The following is an 18,099-nucleotide window of genomic DNA, read 5'->3' on the forward strand; positions in this document are numbered from 1 at the left end:
GAAATTCTCATTTCACACTGCTTTCAGTGAGCAAGTAAGAAGACTTTGAGAAAGGATTATAAATACCACACCTTCTTCCCTCTAGAGAAAATGCTTGGATAGCAGAGTAACAGGGAACCAACACCTCTCATCACAAATCTCTGAGGTGGAGCTACATTTCACAGACTTATTTTCTTGAAATAGTCAAAACAGAAGCATAATGACGTTTTTCTTTATTAATTCCATTCTCCTTGCTCTTTTCATTGTTTCCAAACTATTTAGATTTAGAATCTTCTCCTTCCAAGGTAAAGTAAGTTAGGAAATGCAAAATTACAGTCTTGCAGAAAAGCTCCATATAAGCCCTCCTCTCAGCAGGTTACTGTCTTTCAAAAAGCTTGCTTGGTTTCAGGCTAAATTCCTTCAATTACTATTACTCCAGAGCAGTTCAAGTCCTCCATATCAGCCTGCTCTATTCAAGCTAGCAACACCATGTCTCTCAAAAGAAAGGAACAGCAAAGATGCTGCCTGCTTAAGACAGTTGAGTGGTTTACTGGAGAATAGGATTTGGTCTCCTCCTTATAACTATGAATTCTCTAGCCAAGAGTTTCAAGCACCACTCTGGCTCACATAAACTGAATTGAAAGAAACAGGTAACTGAAGCTATACACCATCACCCCTCCTTGAATCTAGGGTAATTTTCTAGAGATCAGTGTAAGTTTTGTGGAAATATTAAGGTACAATCATGATAAAAGCAATCTGAAGCTCCAAAGACCTGAAGATGGCTATGTCATCTTCATACGGTAATTTGATTATCAGATTTCAAATAAGAAGCAAGGCCAAAAATTGAAGAATAAAGAAAAAACACAGAAAAAGAAAAAAGAAAAAAAAGCACTCAAGCTTTGCATCTTCACCTATTCATGAGTTCTGTGCAAACAGTTCTGTGCATTGAATAAGATGGGGTCCTGGGAAATAGATCAATCAACTCCAGGCTAGCATGAGCAGAAAGACTGCACTGTATTTAGATTGCACTGAACCTTGCTAGCTTTTTAGATCTCAACTGCGAAAACAGGATATTCTTTAAATATCTTCCCTGTAGGAAGATGTATTCATATTATGCGAGCATACAGACACCACTAACAGAGAATTACATTTGGCTGTACATCACATAAATATATTTAATGGCTACTGCTGTTCCAAACTCAAAGGCAAGGGTGGAAGCATGACTGCAGTTTTGGGAAGCCAGCTAAAAGCCCATTCCAACTCTCCTCCAGCCTGAGCCCTGGTATGGAACCACACCTCAAACCCCAACACTGTTCAAGGCCTCTCCTCAGCTCTTCTGCTCTAAGTGCACCGAGGGGCCTCAGCCACTCCTCGTACGTCTTCCCTTCTAGACCCTTCCCTTCATAGCCCTCCTTTGGACACACTCTAATAGCTTTATGCCCAAACCCTCACACAGAGGGACAACCCCTTCCCTTTCCCGATGGCAATGCTGTATATGCATATAGACATACATCATAGTTCCTGTGCACTCCAGTCAGTATTATTATTCTCAATCCCATGCTACAAACCCTGTCATGTCAGCTGCTGGTGTGTACATCAAGCATCACCAAGAGACAAAGTACTACAGTATACAGATGTGCCTGTTTTGGAAGCAGTTGGATCACTTTTCCCTACAAGGTCAGGGCTTTAGGACAGAAAGAATAGCTCTACTGTTTGCTGTCCAGCTGAGAACAGCCTAGATTCCCTCTTGTCCAACTCTGTAAAATTAATCATAAAGAATTGGATCACTCCCCTCCGACTTTCAATTAGAACCAGGGGAAGAGGTGCTTTTTCTTCTTCAGACAAATTGGCAGATATCATCAGGCATGTACGTTTAAAGCTATTCTGTTAAATTACTTTTTTTTTTCCACTACACTGGATATTCAAATTCAAATCTATTGCCTTCACACACCCAAATTATTCTGTGAATGCTTCCTTTTTTTAATTTTTTTATTTTTTTAATTTTTTAGGAAAAAAAAAAAAAAAAAAAAGACTTTTATGTTTTAGCAGAAACAGTTAAGTTAGGAACAAATTTGTTCTTAAAGAGGATCACAAAGAAGTAGTTAAAATAAAGCTTCAGCTGGAAATCCATAGCTAACATGTCGTGGTATCTTGAATTCCCTGTTAAAATTCCCCTTGATTGTCTAGTTTTTCCCATTGATAGGTTTAGTCTTTTTAAATAAATTTTTTCCTCTGCAGTTGTTGTAGAAATACCTAAACGTGATCAGCAGAAGCCAATGCAGCAAAGCGCTAAAAAAAAACCAAAGTTACATCGTAAGCAATGGGTGTGAATAGAAAGATTTTGAGGTATGTGTGATTTTTATTCCTGAATCTGATAATACTGAAAAATTAATCATCAAACTTGATAAAAATTAGTTTTTATTATACACTTTCAGGCTTTGTATAAAACCTAGAACAGCAGACTTGTATCCTATTCTGAATATCAGGAAGTTATGTCACTCTTACTTTGCTTTTAGGAAAGCGAGAACGGGGAAGCAGGAACAGACAGTGGCATAATAGGGAATGGAGTTCAGTGAAGCATGAAGACAGCCATAGGTGTAAGGATACTGGCTGTAGCATCCTCCTCACATCTACAACAAAATGATGTCATCTTTGGGCAGGTCCTTCAAGACAGGCTGTATTATTTAGAGCTGTTGGCAATTGGGTTTATAGCTGGGGGAGCATTGGACTGTGTGACAGTACATGAATAACTGGGAGGCAGTGATCAGACAGAAGTAACAGACCTCTAGAGTTGCAGGACATGGTTCAGAAACAATCATCTCCCTATTTCTCAAAAGGACATTCTCCCCTTGGACAGGATGCAATGCGGATAGATAGCTTCATACCTTAACAGGTTTAATGAGGCTGCAGAACAGACTAGAAAAATAAAAACCTAGACTGCACAGTGTGCAATTTCTTAATTTAGCCTCGAAGAATAAAAAGGTGATTTTTGTTTTTACCTACACTGAGCTTATTGTCATTGGAAATGACAATTAAAAGTTCCAAGTTCATTGGAACTTTTAATTCTTCCTGGATTATCCATCTAGATCCATGGTCCTGACTTAGATGTGAAACATTTCCACTAGTTTTGAAGGCACCAGGAGTGGGACTAAGAGGGAATCACACTTTTCCTGAACAAAAATAAGAGGGTGAGTGTTTAAAAAAAAAAAAAAAAAGTGTCTGCAACAGATATCTTCTTAACAGAATAAGGTCATGTTTACAGTAAGCACGACATCTCTCGATCTTAAGAAGAATTTAGCCATGCTCGATATGATTGCACAAAAATAAGTATGAAATACTTTTGACTGTTCAAATAGTATCAAATATTGAAGGGTTTCTGTGAAGAGGTACTTCTGCTATTAGGCACCAACGATATATGTATAGAATATATTTAGGAAAAAAAAATCATGAAAGAAAGTACCAGTATCATTAGTTTGTAAACAACAAGAAAGAAGTTTTCAGAAACTAGGATATGCACAGATACTTCACTGAATAATAAAAATAAAAAAGATGCTTCTGGTGAAAAATATCTTAATAATATTATATGCCAACATATAGGTGTGAGTGTGTATGTAGCACAAGACTAATACAGACTGCAGTTGCACAGGCATTTTGCCTGGCTGATATTGCAGGGTCCAAAATGAAGTTGTTTATTCATACTATTTATAGCTGAAGAAAGAATTCCGATAAATAAAAGTACAGTGATAACATTTTTTACTATTACCATAGCGATTACTTTACTGCCCATTCTGAGAATAATATAATATAAATTTCGTCTTCATTTTTTCTGAAGAATTTTCCTTTCTAAGATTTCTAAATATGGCCTGAGAAAACAAAACCATAAAAAGTACGAGGATTTTTTATTCTGAAGCATTTCAGGATTTTCTTTCCCAAAATACATGCATTTACGCATTCCACAGGGTTCTACACAACATAATCTGTATTAGCTGCTCATAGACCTTTAAGAAGAAACACTACATCAGCTGGGCACAGCCACATAACTTTATGGGTTTCAGTCAACCTCCCATTCTTATTCCCATTTCTTTGAAAACAGCTCTGGACTAAAAGATCTGCTCTAGTGGTCCTTTCCAGGAATATTAAAATGAACTCTATAGAAAAGCTGTTCCCTTGTATATGATCAATAACATTTTGGAAAATCTCTCTCTACTGATGTGTTTTTATTAATAAAAAAAATAAAAACATCTATTTGATTATGCAACTTAGAGCTAATTTATCTTCATCACTACCTGGCTAGCTTCTCAGCTGTCAACACATCCAGTGATCCTTAATGGTTTCTTGATCACAGCATGCATTTTCACTTGCTATATTTTAACTGATTTATTTTTTAGGAAGCCATCAGCCAATCACCACTAAATTCCAACATCTAAATAAACATGAAAAAAATAAAAACAGTGACAGATACAATCCTTGAATTGAAGTCTACAATACAGGTTAACACCAGCTGTAAGGGAACAGTAAAAGCAAACCTATCCGCCTCTTTTTCTCCCCTCAGGAAATCTGCTGAAACCAAATTATCCTCAAACAGCCAAAAGGATGGAACTCCTTTTTACTTCAGTGACAGAGCTGGGTCACGTTCCTGCTTCAACATGCAGCTGCCTGTGGCATCATGAGGCAAATGGTGCTGTTGCTTCACATCCAAGGCTTTGCACGTAGAAGGAAGCAGGAAAGAAAAATCTGGTGATGCTTTCAGCCTGGCCAGTGTGTGGAGAAGACAAAATGTCAGCCATCTGGGGACACAGCACAACTGGTGGACAACTCAGGGTGGCAACTGGTCTCAATGAGCCAATGTTTTGTGAAATATTCCTCTGCCTAGCTGCTATCACAGCATTTTGCCACGGTGGACAGTGCCTTGACTCTTACAGCCCATTCCTTTGCCTCTCCAAATACACGCATGCACATAGCCAGTTTCAATACTCTACGGATCACATTTTTCATGACAGACCCAATTCTACACTTAAGAAAATGATCACTAGATAATTCCAGCAGCCAATCAAATGTTGAAGCTTCAAAAATACTATTTTGAAGTATCAAATCTAATCAGATGACTGTACAAACATCTGCTCCATCACTCATCTCACTTGACATTGGGCTGTCAGAGAGAATGTAGAGCATGTAGAGCTGGCCATCACCAGTGATGAATATGACACTGGTTAATCACAAAGATACATCATAATTCACCATGATTCAGATTTTAAAAAATGCTTTATTGACAGCTTCAATTTAATACGATAAAACTAAGAATAGGAATTCTGCACTTCACGCTTTCCAACACAGAAAATAATAATTACGAGAAACAGACCACAATTACAAATTACAAATCCATTTTTAACTAGTTTTGCTGTAACCAAGCTCTACATTTTAAATAAAACTCTAAAACTTCATTAGTCGTCTTCAGACAAAGAAAAGCTCATACAAGATGCTTATGTTTTAAATGCATCAGATTATTTAACTCTTTTCAGCAATGCTACATGCGTGTGAAACTTCACCAAGAACTAATTTTCTATCTTAATGACTGATTTGATATGATTTATGTATCTTCAGATTTAGAACCGTGAAATAATCCTCTAGACAGCTGAACCACATTTACTAGAAATTTAGGGGCATTCTCACAAACAAGACAAGCCATGACATAACCACATATGCACCTCCCCGTATCATTTTCCTACATTTCATTTGGACAGTATAAATACATGCTGTGCCATGTGCAGACCCATTCCATGTAATCGCAATTAGCACTGCAACGACCGAAAACATCCTAGCAAGCACAGAGGGGGACATCCAGCACTTTTCACGTTTTGTTCATAAACTTTCAACCTGTTCCATCAATGCAGGTTTGCAAAGGCAAAGAATTACATATGGGCACTACAGCCCAGATAAAGTCTTCCTCATCATTGACCTATGCAGCTTTCTCACTCCGTCCCGTCAAAATCATCTTCTTTGGTCTCTTTGACACACAAGTAAAAAGTTATTCCACATCCTTAGCAACTTCAGCTATGCTAAACATTAATTCAATGAAAGATGAAATCATTAGCAACACAGCCAAGCTACCAACTGTCTCATGGGTTACCACTCTGAGCTTTTCTGTGCTCATGAAACTTCCAGTTTATTCCAGATCACAAGCGCTTTCCCAACCAGACACACCATTCCTGGAAAATGCATCAAAATCAGCATTCATTATTTGTTTGACCACTGTGAATCAGAGCACATTTTCAAAGGCATGTCCCCAGAAGATGGATATGTTTTTGTGCTTGATTTAAATGAGTTTGGTATTCTCAAGGGTACAAGCCAAGACATTTTTTAACCCAAAGACGTTAGGCATCAGTACAGCATTTGCTATAATACCGAGGTCCATAATGGGAAGTAAATTTTAAAATAGCAATAGACAGTCACAGACAGTAAAATTACATCATATAAGAATTAATGTCACCAGAACCCGCACATGAGCCTTTCCCAGTGGGATGTGCCAGCAATGGTCAGAAGAACTTCATTCAGTTGGGGACGGCCAGCTGGGGACCCTGCAGCTGGTGGCCGGGGCCTGGATCCAGACTCTGCTCCCATAGCTGATCTCCAGCCTGATCAAAACAAAGTCTGTGGCTATAGCACTTAGTCCTTTCCTTTTCCCCTTTCTTTTTTTTTTTTCCCCTGTTCTATTTTGTTTTGTTTTCATTCCAGTTTTTGACAATCTTTTCTGACCCCTGGCTTCTGGAAGGTTTTTTATCCTAGTTTCTTCTCTGGCTCACTGGGATCAGTCACGCAGCCTTAACTTCTCACAATTATTGTAGCTTTTTTTAACACAGGATAAAACCACATACTTCCTAGGATAAATTTAAGCTTTTTATTTTCTTCTCACTTTCATTTTTACCTCTTGCTATTCCCCAGTTTTCTCTAAACGTTTCCATGTTGATTTAAAAAAATCAATTAGTAATTAACAAATATACAGTTAATACGCTTTTGCTAAAAAAAAGAAAACAAAAAAGATGGTAGTTTCAGTTAAAAAGAAAGATAAATCACTCAAAGTATTTACGTAATTTTAGTCTTCCTCGCCTGTTCATGCCAACTCTTAAAAACATGTGTTTGAGCATCTACAGCTAAAATGTCTTGTAGTTTTGGTCCTGAATACTGCTTGCAGAGGCCTCCTAACTTTATGGCAGCCAAAATTATTCTTTTTTTACTCTACTAGCAGATAATGGACTTGTCATTGCCTTAAAAGGGACAGAACTTCATGCCCAATATGAAAATTCCTGGAACGTTTGAGTCAACCTCGCTTAGCTTATTTTTCCCTTAATATGTTCAGCATGAATACAAACCATTAATTTTTCTTCATACTTTTGTTCTAATTTGTTAAAGCCCCGTAAGTCCATGTCAGTGTATTTTTTCAGACTTATTTGGGTTTCATTACAATCTTAGAATTAGTTTAAATGCCTTTAGATTATCAAGTATTTCAACAGAAGTCTTCAGTAGACTAGATGTTTTCTTCCACTAGATAAACAACTGGACTAGCAAGACCAAAAGACTCAGAATACTCAGTCAGCGCATAGCTATTCAGTGAAAGGGGGCTAATTTGTTTTATTCCTTAGCTACAAATGAAACATCATCTGAAGAATTAGACAGCATAATAAATAATTTTTTAAAAGTCATTCTCACTCTGTCATCTGAATTAGAAGATATCCATCCACTAATCCACCCAGAAACGCTCCATCAGGTTCATAGCGCAGTGAAAATACAACATCCTTATATAGAAAAAGATGTACAAGATATACCTTGGCTAGGAAGCTGGGCTATTCTGCTGGTGAAACCACAAAGCTTCCATGTAGCCAGAGAGATGACTATTATAAATTCCCCATCAGCTGGGAAAGAAACAGGAACAGAGAAAAAAGCTAGACACTTGTTTTTTCAGAAATGGAGATGCAATGTTAGCCACCCCAGGCCATTTTCCTCTAGCAAATGCTAGAGAACATCACTAGGCTTCTGGCAGCTTTCATAGAAGTTCAATATCCAGAACTAATTTGTGGTTTTCATCATATCTCAACTCAGAGATTAAATACGGAGTCTCAAAACCCAAGCTTTTCAGCACATCTCTTCTGTCATCTCTTCAACAGCTGGATAGAGCTCTCCACTGCAGTGACTGAATACCTAAAACTTTACCTAGAAATGTATTTCTGCTTCCCAGTAGTAGAGATTGAAATATTCTTCAAGAAGATTCAAATAATTCTGTTTTACAGATAGAACAATTGATATTTTGTGCCATCCTTTGTCTGTAAAAGACTGTTAGCTCTTCTAAATGCAAAAGATCTAACCCACCAGTCTTTTAATTAAAATATTATCATTGATCCTACTAATCCTTGTCTATTAAATTAATCATTGTATTTATTTCATAACTTTGATAATTTATTCTGCCAGCTCCTTTTCAGCCATCTTTGAGCACCTTCATCTCAAAAATGCTGCGTCTGTCACCATTACTAGCAGATGAAAGCCACAAAAAGATGAAAGAAAATGAATTACAACTTTGCAATGTGTTTACTCTGTGCACTTGACAGCACTTTGTGTTTTGTGCACTACATTGTTCTGCTGATAATGCACACCCTTCCTCAGACCCTGTAAGGGGCTGACTGCCAGCAGAAGCAGCAATGAAGGTTGAAGGCAGCAGGAACATGCACAGAGAGAAATGGCAGAGGAAAGGAGGGGAACAGAGGATGTTTAGTTCTTCTCTTGGATAGACCCACCCAAAAAAGCCCAACCTACATAATATTCCATAAAACAAGTTGAATAACTTAAAAACACAGCTACACTCACTATGGATTAGTTTCTCACGGTGTCATAAAATCTTCCACCATTTATTTCAGACAGCGGGTGTAGACAGGATCCTTTATAAGGATCCTATATACATGAAGACAATTGAAGGGAAAAAAATAAAAGAAAAAAATCCATCCCTTTCCCGGTTTTTCCTGGCTTCTCTCATTTCATCTTTAGTCATGCCTTTTCTATTAAATCTTTGAAAGGCACTCTGTAAAAATAAATAAATAAACCACAACTGCTTCTGTGGGCTGTAAGGCCAGGCTGACTCATCTCCATCTTCATCCAAGTGGATTCCCAGTCTCCAGCTCCCTACAGCACCTGTTGCTTGCTGCACACAGCAGCACCTTGGACAAGTAATAATGCATTAATGCTACAAATATATATATATACATATATATATATATACATATATCAGTAATATGTCCTACCACCATCACAAAACCACAGTCTCAGAAGATTTAATGCCACCTTAAGGCTTGCTGTGGGTTTTGCCCATGTTGGAAATGCAATTGAGGCAGACAAAATGGGATACAGGCTGTGAGATGTGTACTGTGACACACCCAATTGAGATACTGGATCAGTCAAAGCAATAAAAGGTGAATCTAGTGCAGAATGGAGTATAGCAGATGTAGAAGGGACTGGTAGCAAAGGTGCTTTTAAATACACACTTCTGCACATCTTTTTTTACTTTAGAAAGTTTATCCAAGTTCCACTCCATGCAAGATATTATCTCAGAGATCAATTAAGCTTAAATAGTCATCTTTTTCATCCTAGAAATACTTACTCAACACTGTTTAGTTGTATACATATATTTTTCTCAATACTGAATAGAAACTTAACGCTGAAACTGACACTTCTTTTTCTGATCAAATCTTTTCATCTTCCTTTATCTGTTTATACATATCAGAGAGCAACAGCAGGTAGAGGGGTTTTCTATTGTCTATTTAAATTCTCTATAATTTTTCCTTTACTGCAAGTCACTTCAGATTAGAATGACACAATGATAGTAACTGATACATATTGACAGTGTTTTAATTTGGTCTCTATTTTATGTTCACATTGTCCAAGACACTTCTATATAAAGATACTTAGAGGGCTAATACCACATACTTTTCTGATGTATTAAATTACCAAGAATATTTCTAGCCAGTCACAACCTAGAGAAGTCAAAATTTATCTTCCCACGAACATTGCAGAACTGTAAAAGTACTTCATAGGTTCAGTTGTTTCTTATCTGTACTGATTGCTGATCCGGCCAGGTTATAGACCGGGCCCAAATTTCCCCCTCTGACCAAATTTTTCAAGGTGCTATATGCTTTCGTAATGGGAAAGTCAACAGAACTTCTGGGAAGGGAGCACTACGTAGCTGTTAAACACTGATGAAGTCAATTTATTCTCATGTTGAGGTTGTTGAATCTTCCTTTGTTTAGTCTAGTTCTATAAAAAGAACAATATTCATAAGCATATCCCTAGAGATGGTTACTGACATTTTAAACAATTGTCTTAGCCTGCAACAGCTATCCTACATTTCCTTGTGTGATCATGGCAACTGACAGTACATACATCCAGCATAACCTTAGATGCAATGTAACCTAACTTCATCCCGGGATTACATAGGCTAAGGAGGTGAGCAGTGATGAAACCCTGCACTATTTCTGAAAATATTTAGCACAGAACTGAGAACCATGCTACTTGGGATGCCGGTCCAGAAGTGCACTTGCACACTTGCTGACACTGAGCAGCTGGCTGCAGGAATGGGGCCGTTGAAGATGAGTCACAGGAGGCAATCTTGGCCACAGTCTGCTCAGCTGACAGGGCTCAAACATTACCAGTAGCAACCAGGAGTTCAGCATCTCTCCCACCTCTGGGGCAAGTGCAGCTCCTGTCACCACAAGGCAATAGGCTACACTAGGAATCACAGGCGAAGGGGGAGAAGATATCCCTACCTCCTATGGCCACCATCCTATGCATGCTCTTGTGTCTCTCTGAAGTGCACACTCAGCCACCCCAGATCTCACACCCCTTCCTACAAGTCACTGAACTAAAATTGGTCAGAGTTTGTCAGATGTGCTCATAGAGATGACAAGACCACCTCTTAAGAGCATTTAGGAACAAGGATGTCAAATGACCTAGAGGGACAGGTGAACATAGTTTCTCAGCACCAAAAGCAGTCTCAACACAGGGTAAAGACAGCAGCAGAAGGCAGGTGTCCAGCCTAGCCTGATTTCACTGGCAAAGGCACACCCACGTGTACCTCTGCCAGCCATGCAACCTTCTTCACTCACTTCTTTTACCCGCCTTTGGTTTAGCTGCCTTGTGCTTCTTCATCTCAATGAACCATTTTCTAACAAAAACTGAACAGAAATATCATCCAGACTAGTCGGGAACAATAGTTTATTGGTTAGATTTTTGTGCTTTTGGCCTAGAATTGCGTGTGTCGCGCAACTGAGGGCATAAAGCAGAACAGGCTCAGCCCAGCCCAAAGCTGGGCACATACCCCAGACATGGGGCCGAGTGTCTCCTGGCCTCCTGCTGGCACACAGCCCACTTGCGGCCTGGGTGATCTGCCCTGGTATTTAAACACAGCCAGAAGATCTTGCTTCATTTCAGAAAACACACAGAATGCATCCACAGCGGTGTGGAGAAGGTATCAAGACACGAAAGCAGGATTTCCATGGCATTGTCATCTCTCAATCAAACAGTACGAATGTTAGGAAACAGACTTTCTCCAAAGGAAACGGCAGCTTGAAGAGTGTCAGAAATGAGAGCCCCCGCAGAGATCCATCAAAACAACTTTCTCCTGTAACCACTACATAAGAGCAGCCTCTCAGTCTGACCTGAAAATCTGTAATCTGGTACCCTGTCTTCTTCCCTTCCCTCCTTACAATTCGAAAATGAACCTCCTGAGAAAAATACAGAACAGGACAAAAGCTCAAATTGGCTATATTTAATATTTCAATTATAATTAATCAATGCATAATACATGAGCTTCCAGTGCCACACTTTATAGTGCCATATTATGCCCTGGCAAGGTCCCTGCCCTGCACCAGGCATGTGATCTTGGCAGCAGCCAGCTCCACACTGGCTTTGCTGCACCAAATGCCTCCATGGAGCAGTCCTTCCAAATCTCCTTCTATGTATTTAATCATGAATATGTCAGCGATAAAAGAATTTTTACTGTCGGCCCTGTTACTATGCAGAACCCCTACACACAACAGCACACAAGCTGCTTCTGTTATGTCTGCCTTCACAGATGAGACCTCAAGTCCCAGCTAGTCACTCACTAGTCACAAGCTAGCAGCCAGCTTCTCCTGCAGCACCGTGAGGGGAACATATGTAGAAACATTTCTGCTGTGAAGATGACCAAGCACTGGGACAGGCTGCACAGAGAGGTTATGCAGTCTACATTTGAGGAGATGCTCATAACCCCACAGGACATGGCCCTAGGCAGCCTACTCTGAGCAAGGGGTTGGGTGAGATGTTCTCCAAGGTGCCTCCAATCTCAGTTACTCTGTGAAAAAGGCCACAGTACAGGTATGATAAGAAAATAGTTGCACAAATACGATTATTTCTTAATCTAGCTGATACAAAATATTTGGGGACAGGAAAGAACCAGCATCATGTTTTTGTAAGAAAAAAACAGCTGTTTCATTAAGCCTATCGCAACCAGCACCGCATGCAACCTTGCCTACCACGCAGCCATCCTCAAACACTGCTCACATGCAAACAGAGCAAGAGAGCAGCAGGAGCACATTTGTCTGAGGACAAGATGAGACTGGGTCAGCACTCAGAAAGCAGGAGGAAGATCTGTCAAGCAGGCAGTGGCTAGCTGTGTTGGGCGTGAAAGCTGGTCCATGGCAATAGAATAGCAAGAAGCTGGGCTTCCTTGACATACTTGGGCAGTGGAAACGATAGGGAACAATCCACAGCCAGCATAACAACAGAGTTAAGCATGTGTTAAATCCACAGTGTAACTAACAGCTCTAGGTTACCTTAAGAGTTCTTGAATTTAATACAATTTATCTGGCATGCATGAGACAATTCAGAACCATTTTCTTCTGAGTTGCTATTGAAGACCTGAGGTGGTATAGCTGACAGTGAAGTTCCATCTTTTTCTGATATGCACGCCTTCCTTATAGTTCTCTTTCTCTGACAGCTGTGGTTTACCCAGTGACTTCATGAACTCCACAAGGTGGGAATGTATGTCACTAATAGACGCTTATTACCTCAAGAAGTATCAAACTCAGAATTCAAACATGAATTACTTACCTTTAAAGATTTTAATTAATTAAAATTAATTATGTCCCAAAAGGATGACAGTTTAACACCAAAAGGGGGGTGAGTCATCCAAAAGGTACATCACCAAGTGATTTACTGCCACTATAGTGAGCTTGATAATATCAGCAACAGGAGTTCAGCGCACTTCTTACTTCAGCTGATCCAAGGCACAGATACCATCCCCATGGTCACGCAGGGAAAGCAATTCAATATAGAACTTAATTGCAGCAGAAAAAAGTTTAAAGCTACCCTCTCTGGTACATCCTTCACTGCTTTAAAGTTCCAGATCTTACATTTAGGGCAGGAAATGTGACAGAAATCCATCTGCCCTTGTCCAGGCAAGTTTTCTGCCCCTCTAAATTTCACTACTACAGCGTCAATCTGCCCAATGCAAGAAACCAGAGACACGGAAAGATGACCTAGTTCACACCACGATGTCAACTGCCTTTGCTTAGGAGACTGAAGGTCCGAGAACTGCACAAATACTTCGGGAGTACCAGGAAACGGTCCTTTAACTTAAGGACAGTGGGTAGCCAGTATCTCAGGGATAAAATTAGCTACCTTAGCAAAATGTTCAGGCTCCCTGCACAGTTTCGATTTTACATGTCTGTGGCCGAATTTCTCTCTGTCGGGAAAGGTGCCAAAGCTGAACTTAATCATTAACATCAGAATCCTTTCTTTGGCCTCCAGTCGGCTGCCCATCACGGGGCTTAAAAGGCAGCGAGCACGACGCTTTGAACTCACGCAGCCAAACCTTTTTTTTTTTTTTTTTTCCTTTCCCCCTACAAAAGCTTAACTTGTAACTTTGTTTTGCTTCGTTTTCCCTCGGAGATGCACCGGCAGCCGAAAGCCCCGCCTGGCATAGCTCCCCCTCCCCTCCCAAACGGGGGTGCTGCCCGAGGACCCGGACCCAGAGGGGCTGTCGGAACCCCACACACAGCAGCCCACCTGGCAGCCCCGCTCTCCTCTTACATGGGAGCAGCGGAGGGAGCGGAGTGCGCTGTTCCCTCCCCACACGTGTCCCCCGCCCCGTCCCGCGCCCGGGGCAGCTCCCGCGTACTTACCGCGGCAGACACGGCGCTGAGCTCGGCGCTCAGCAGCAGCCCGAAGCCCAGCCAACGCCACATGTTACCGCGCACCGCGCTGCTCCGTCGGTCCCTGGGCGGCGGGGCGCCGGCGGCTCAGCGCGGCGTGGGGGCTCCTCGGGGCCGGTCCCACATGCACGCCTCTCCCCTCCGTGCCGGCCGCGGCGCCTGCAATGCCTCGGGGCCGAGCGACTGGCCGCGCCGTAACCGATGGGCGGCGGCAGCCCCCTCCTCCCCGCGGGCGGGCGGGCGGGGACCCTGGGAGGGTGCAACGGCGCTCCCTCTACGCCGGCCGCGATTCCTATTCCTCTTCCTCCCACCGCGGGTGGGTGCGGGGGGGCGGGGGGAGGCGCGGCGCTCCCACGCCCCGCACCGCAGCGACCGCCCGGGAGGGCACGGAGAGCCGCGGGCTGCGGTGCGAAGGGGCCGGGGACGCCGGCTCCGCCGTCCCGTGGCTGCGGAGGGGCCGCTCCCCGAGTCCGGCGCTACATGCGGGCTGTGCTCTGCTCTGCTTCCCAGGGACGGCCGCGCGGAGCCAGCGAGTCCTGAGCCGAGCCCCCCGGCTGGGAAGGAACCGACATGGACCTCTCGCCGCTTCCCGGCGCGCGTGTTTTTGTTTGTCAGTAAGTAACTGCAACTTTTTTAAAGTCGTATTCACCTTTTGCTGCGGGATTTATCACGTGCTTGTGCTGCGCTCGTTTTGACCAGCATTGAGTTTGTCCACCTCTCCCGCAGGGACGTGGGGCTTCTGCTGGTGCTGCTGGAGGTCGTGCTGTTAGCCGGCAGAGTCGATGCCGTAAGTACCGCGCACTGGGGATGGCTTTTACTGAGGAGAAGGAGGGTGAGGGCTGTTTCCTTGGTACCTGCAAGCGGGGAGCCGCGTTTCCCTTTGCCAGATGGCTTATCTGTCATGCCATTTAAAGAAACAACCAACAAATCATCTCTGCAAGCCTTACAGATTGCTGCCTTCAGCGAGGTGATATTTAGCAGAGAAGCGCGGGGCTTCGCTGTCAGGTAGCTTGAGGGATTCCACGGTTACTTTTGCTCTGGATGGCTAATTTGTTAAGCCGTAGCGAGCAATTAGAAGCAAACCCCGAGACGCCTTCATTTTCATGAGAAAAGCACCGAGGCAAGTGGGCGGGACAGAAATGTAGGGCTACAGATACCAGAATGTGGAGGGAAGTGAACCTGCAGGTGAAATGTGTTTAATCCTGTACAGACCTCATTTGAGGACTGAGAATTTGAAGACACGGCTTCATTGTGCAAGTAAGAAGCACGTTTATAAATACATTGTCATTTAAATTAAGGGACGTTTAGCCTGGATATAAGGAAGAAGTATTTTACTTTAAGGACAGTGAGGCCCTGGCACAGGTTGCCCAGAGAGGTGGTGGGTGCCCCATCCATGGAGACGCTCGAGGTCAGGCTGGGCAAGACTCTCAACAACCTAACTGAGCTGTGGGTGTCCCTGTTTGTTGCAGGGAGGTTGAACCAGTTGGCCTTTAATGGTCCCTTCAAACTCAAACAATTCTATGATTCTACGATTATTAAGTCTAAAAATAAATTAAAAAAAAAAAGAATGCTGCAGTAGGTGATTATGAGTATCTGCTTGGGATGCTGATGTAAACAGAAGTTATTTTAGCTCTTCATCATTGTCACGAGGGTTTGAAAGAAGTGGAGGAGTTTGCATATGCCTATCCCAGAGCTTGGTGAGTTCACTGGGATGATTTTCCTTATTGTGAGTAGGCTTAGGATCAGGCCTTGCTGCTGCAGGCCGAGAGATCGCAGAGGCTTGGCTTGTGGCCATGTCTGTCAGCCATTAGGCTGGGGTGATGCTCCCTGGCCACATGCTAGGATAAAATGAACCTCAGCTACGTTTTTTAAGAGCTATCCTACTTATATTTTAATCCCACTCTGGAGTTTTTACCCCTTTTTTATGTGGTTACATGTCTGCAGTGAAATGGGTTGGAGTTGAAACTAAATCATCTTTAAGATCCCCTCTAACCTAGCCCAATCTATGATTCTATGGCATAATGCACTAAGAATTGGGAAATACTAGGAGTTTTGCAGCTAGTATTGTGGCACACCATACAGGTTTCACACACAAGCTGCAGCAGGCCCTAAGATCTGCACGGGGCTGTTGGTGTCAGGTAGGATACTGGGGTGCATCGTTCCCCTTGTGGCAAAGCGAAAGTTGACAGGCAGCTCTCACGGTCCCACAGGAAAGGCACTGAGTGAGGAACTCGAGTGTCACGAGTGCTGATTTTCCTTGCCAGGATCTTTTGGTGGAATCATCCTTCTGCTGAGTTGTGTGCAGTGAATGACAATATTGCCATCCGCTGTTGTGTGTGGAGCAGGCTGATGACAATGCAAGCATTTTAGGCTGGGGAACGAAATCAGTGGGATTAGCCGATATAACAAGGTATCGTTTGTGGTATGCCTGTTCTTTGTGAAGGTGTGCTGCAGGGTGAGTGGCACGATACCTGAGCTTTAGCCATAGCACAGGCTCATATATCTTCATGTTCTGGCTTGTAGGCAGGGTTAGCGTAGACGGATACAGAGGAGGTACATGAGCTACCTCCTCAAGGTAGTGGATGCAGTCTGGCCACAGCTGCTGAAATCTGTACAAAATATATTCTCCCTTTTATGGTAGCTCAGTGTCCTGCGTGGAGATCCATTTTCCTTGACTTAACATCTTTAAGATGGCAGCTGTGCGGAAGATGAAGCTCTGCTGTGCCTTTGAGTGACAAAGTATGGTCATCTTTCCATGAGAAATTAGAGCAGTATTGCTACCAAAATACTTACCGATTTCTTGCATATATGCCACTCCCTCTGTTTAGCCAGTGCAAATCTTTCATTAATCACATGGTGAGCTGAACTGGGAAGTTATTGGTTTAAACTAACCAGCCCTCACAAAGAGAAGAGCGGGAAGAGCTAACTTTGGATCAGATCCCCAAACACATTCATGGAAGCTTTGGTCAGCTCTGCTAAGAGAAGCAGCTAGAGGAGAGAACAAGGGGTTCCTTGCTCCTTCAGCCTCATCCCTGCTGAATGTATTTGCAATGTGACAGAGCAGGCTTGCGTGGGAAACAGCAACAGCACCTGAGGAATTGAGGGTGGCTGGCTGGCAGTTGTATGGAGGATTCATTTTGTGCATAAGGATTGTGACTGAGGACAAGGCTTGAATTCCAAGTTTTCTGTATGTCAGGAAAACCCCCATTCTCTTCATACTGCCATCATGTTTGTCACATTGATCTGTTACAGTTTGTTACACAAATTAACATGTGAATGCTATGAAGACTTTCATTAGCCTGGGTTTAAAAAAAAAACAATGAATTATTAAATTCTGCAAGACCAGATTAAAAGTCATTGTTCTGCCCGTAATGAGACAAGCAGAGCAGCTGAGTTTGATAGCCACATATGTGAATGAGTTTCAGTTGCTGAGGATAAACACTGCTGAATGAGTGAAATTACATGTGTGAAGACACTGCAGTGAGATTAAGGAGAAAGCCAACAAGGAAGGACAGATAAAAAGCGGAACCCAAAGCATTTGACTGGGCATCTTTCTGGCAGACTGTTGTAGCTGCTAGGGGATGGATGTTTCTGAACAGAGAAGAAACAGGATGTTTAGAATAGCTAAAGACTGAGGCAGAAGAAATGGAAGAGGAATCCCTGGATGGAAATGCTGTGTGAAGTAGCCAAATGGAGTGGATAAGGCTCCGGTTATCTTTTGTACTCTTTGGCATACGTTGGCTGGTGATGTTAAAGGCCTTGAGTAACTTTGGAACTTTTTTACATTATAGATTTAAATGTTCATCTGTCTTAAATAAATTGTATTAACTATACTAAATTTAGTTATGTTCACAGATTTCTTCTTCCTTTCTCTCCCTGCATGTGTACTACT

At 42.2% G+C, this 18,099-nt stretch overlaps 2 protein-coding genes across 2 annotated transcripts in view; one reads left to right on the forward strand and one right to left on the reverse strand.

Moving 5' to 3' along the window:
• Nucleotides 1-14,270, reverse strand: part of COL4A1 (collagen type IV alpha 1 chain) — a 110,276-nt gene extending 96,006 nt beyond the window's left edge. The window contains exon 1 of the mRNA XM_042809976.1: nt 14,178-14,270. Within this exon, the coding sequence (XP_042665910.1) occupies nt 14,178-14,240 (63 nt within the window). The 5' untranslated portion in view covers nt 14,241-14,270. The remainder of the gene's footprint in view (nt 1-14,177) is intronic.
• Nucleotides 14,271-14,662: 392 nt separating this feature from the next.
• COL4A2 (collagen type IV alpha 2 chain) overlaps nt 14,663-18,099 on the forward strand; it is a 135,191-nt gene continuing 131,754 nt past the window's right edge. The window contains exons 1-2 of the mRNA XM_042810331.1: nt 14,663-14,821; nt 14,934-14,994. Coding sequence (XP_042666265.1) covers nt 14,778-14,821; nt 14,934-14,994 — 105 coding nt within the window. The 5' untranslated portion in view covers nt 14,663-14,777. The remainder of the gene's footprint in view (nt 14,822-14,933; nt 14,995-18,099) is intronic.

Source organism: Centrocercus urophasianus, unplaced genomic scaffold (genome assembly GCF_019232065.1).
Source record: "Centrocercus urophasianus isolate 14NV4802_14NV808 unplaced genomic scaffold, USGS_Curo_1.0 seq_12, whole genome shotgun sequence".
Classification (NCBI taxonomy): domain Eukaryota; kingdom Metazoa; phylum Chordata; class Aves; order Galliformes; family Phasianidae; genus Centrocercus; species Centrocercus urophasianus.